Raw genomic sequence first — 3,305 nt, 5'->3', positions numbered from 1 at the left:
ACGACATAGTATATGTCGAAACTAGTTTTTACATAAAAGATCTAATACCTACTGATATATTTAATAAAAATATATATTATAACAGTAGACTAAAGTTAAAAACTCAGTTTTCCCATTTTTACCCTTTTAGCCTATGTAAAATTACCAAAATGCCCTTATGAGGCGTAATTGGTGTTTAAAAACGTTTGGGGCATAATTGGACATACCTTACTGATATTGCAACATATTTGGTGCATATAATCTCAGGAAACTTGCATATGATTTATATGGTTACTCGTTACGCACTTTCGTGTTCGGATCGGCTTATGTGACTAGTTCACGCATATTAGCCGAAACGGGTCAAACCGTATCATCTTAGTCTCTAAATTCAGAATGTGTTTAGTTTACCCATATTATACAAGTATCCAAGCTTGTAGGGTCTAAATCACATTCCTCCCCGGTTTTCGCATTCCTCGCGATTAAACCATATTTATTATTCGAAACTAACCGGTCTAGGCCTAGGCTATATTAAAGACCCGTTAGGATTCTAATAGGTTGTATTAAACCTTCGTTCCAGAATAGGAGCCCAGTAAAAGACACTTGCATTTTTGCTTTTGTGGTTTATACTTGCTCAGGTAAATACTTTTAACTTATTTTCCCTATACGGGCTTGGGGGTACGGTATATAAAATACCGCTTGGTCGGGCAATTGACCCCAACTCATTAGTAGTTGGGTACTATCAATGTGACCCATTTGAAAACTTGGTTTTGTTTGTTTTTACGCCTTTGGGAGCTTATTGACCATGTCTCGGATATCCTTGGCATCATTTTTGGCCACGACCTTGACACCCGGGTGTAGGCGTACACCCGGTATTATGTCCATTATTAAGGTATAAACGTTGGCTTCCCGCCGCGGACTTATACTAAGTGGTGTGTCAATTAACCTTAAACCCGACACGACTCGGGCGACTGAACGCACAACAAACATGTAAATCTTTTACAAGTTTAACTTTGATTAATTATTCCCAAGTTATAAAATGTTTTGTGCCTTGTGCATTTAAAACCAAATTTTTCAAATGTTTTCAAAATGAGTCAGTTAAATTGTATTTACCAGTGCAAACTGACGTATTTTCCCCAAAAAGATTGAGTGCAGGTGCTATACGAAATAGGTTGGTTTCTCCTTAGCATCATAGAGTCTCGCAAGCTTTGGGATGCAATTATCTGTTGAACAATTTCCTTCTTTTATTTTCGATCCGCCTGTGGATCTATTTCGACTAAATTGTGATACTTGATATTACACTTAATGGTTGAAATAAATCTATTTTCATTTGCTTCCGCGGTGCATTATAATTTGTGTTGTTTGACAAATGATGATATCAACTACGTCACGATACTCCCCCACCGGGCCCACCGGTGACACGTGGAAATTCGGGGTGTGACAGGTTGGTATCAGAGCCAACACTGAGTGAATTAAACACTAGCCTTTTGTGTTTAAACTCAGTGCACAAATTGCACATTCTTCGAGTTCCGAGTCTAGACATCGAACATAGGACAAACTCTGTTTTGTTTTATTTTGAGTCTCTTATAATTATATTGTTATTGTTATCTAAATATTGTATACAGGTCATTATGCCACCCAGATTCCTTCGCGGTAGAGGCAAAGGACCCGTGACAGGTCATGATCACGAGGCCGGGCCTTCGCACCGGCGTACTCCATCTATCACTATGAGCACAAGCCCGCAAGAGCCATGGAGGCTCTATGTCGAACCCGGAAGGCGATCTGTATCCCTTAGCTCTTCACCTTCTTACCAACACTCTTTTGGGCCCCACTCAGAAAACGAGCCCAACAACCAGCCGCCAGCTTTTATACCTTTACAGAGATCCAACTCTCATCATTCTTTTGGCGACCCAACACCCGTTTTCCAAAGCCGATTTAACCCGGCTAACCTTCTGCTAGAACCCGTGGGTTTTAACCCACTTGGACCGGAAGACCACTTTTCAGGGGAAAACGACATGGATGAGGATACTGACCCCGTGGAGCCTGCATCAGGAACGCCGAATCATCCCATTGAGATCTCAGATGGGTCATCATTCCATGGATCGCCATACCGCGGACCGGACAGTTTTATGGAAAAGTTCAACCAGTACGATTGGTACTTCACCCCGTTTGAGCACTCGTCGTCCCACCAGCACCAGCAGCAGCAGCAGTATCAACAGCAACAGGACCCTTCGGAGGGTCAACGATTTGTGGCAGTCACACCGCCACCACCACCGCCAGAAGAGCAGCAACCGCCTCCAGAGCCGCCGAGGCGGAGAAGGTCAAATGCACGGATGTCCGTGCGAGGTGGAGTTCGAATCAGTACTCCCCAACCTTCAAGTGGCAGCCATTACCCGCCACTTCAGGAAGAAGAGGACCCGCAGATGGGTGGTCCAACAAGCCCTATACCAGATGTCAACTCAGTACCTGTGGTACCACCTTTGGGTTTCGATAACCCGATTCCTGCGTATGCTGGGTCAGCGGCATACAACCCCTTCGAGCAGCCAGCGCACACCCACTACAACTACAACTACGGTTATGCGGAAGTAGATCCGTATCAGGTAGCTCGGGACTACAATGCCCTTCACCCTGAAGGACCATACGGAGGGCCATGGACTACTGGTTACCCGACTTATGGGTACCCGCATCAGCCACCTCCTCCACCGGTGTATCAGCCGCCACAGCCACAGATTCAGCAGGAAGTCCTTGAGAGGCTGAGCCAAGTTGAACAGGAGGTTCGTGAAGACCGCAGAGAGCGGCAAGGTTTCTTCAAAGGGCTGTCAGACTTGCTTAAGGGGAAGTCAAAGAGGAGGGGTCATTGAAAACCCTTGTTATTTATTTGTGTTGTAATTCAGTCCCTGCGTGGACTTGTTATTCCAGTATTCAGCTCCTGCGTGAGCTTGTTATTTTGTACTCTGCTCCTGCGTGAGCATGTTTGGTTAGTTAACCCCTGCGTGGGTTTGTTCTTGAATTCGCCCCTGCGTGGGTATTTGTTTTTGTAGAAGTCCCGTTTGGGCAAATGTCGTACTTGTTTAAGACAATTTATAGGATGGTTTAATTAAGTTTTCATTTTGATTAATTATCTGCATGAAATACGAAAAATTAATGAAAAATTAAAAAAAAAAAGATCTGCCATTATATTAAACTTGGAAAAATCTAAAGAGGACCAAGACCTAGCCTTTTAGGTACAAAACAAGGCCAAGATGGTAGTTCCACAATTAGGTTAAGATCCATAAATTAACATCTCAATTTAGGACTGTTCTGCGTTGATTATTAGAGAATCTTGGAGG

The 3,305-nt window shown here is 43.6% G+C and overlaps 1 protein-coding gene across 1 annotated transcript; it reads left to right on the top strand.

The window, feature by feature from the left end:
- The first annotated feature begins 1,607 nt into the window (after window positions 1-1,607).
- LOC118481710 (trithorax group protein osa-like) lies at window positions 1,608-2,837 on the top strand. The gene has a single exon (XM_035976919.1). The coding sequence runs from the start codon at window positions 1,608-1,610 to the stop codon at window positions 2,835-2,837; it is 1,230 nt and encodes a 409-aa protein (XP_035832812.1).
- Window positions 2,838-3,305: the final 468 nt, after the last annotated feature.

This window comes from Helianthus annuus, chromosome 9 (assembly GCF_002127325.2).
Source record: "Helianthus annuus cultivar XRQ/B chromosome 9, HanXRQr2.0-SUNRISE, whole genome shotgun sequence".
In the NCBI taxonomy this organism is placed as follows: domain Eukaryota; kingdom Viridiplantae; phylum Streptophyta; class Magnoliopsida; order Asterales; family Asteraceae; genus Helianthus; species Helianthus annuus.
The sequence above is the reverse complement of the archived record's forward strand: the minus strand, read 5'-3'. Positions and strand labels throughout refer to the sequence as shown.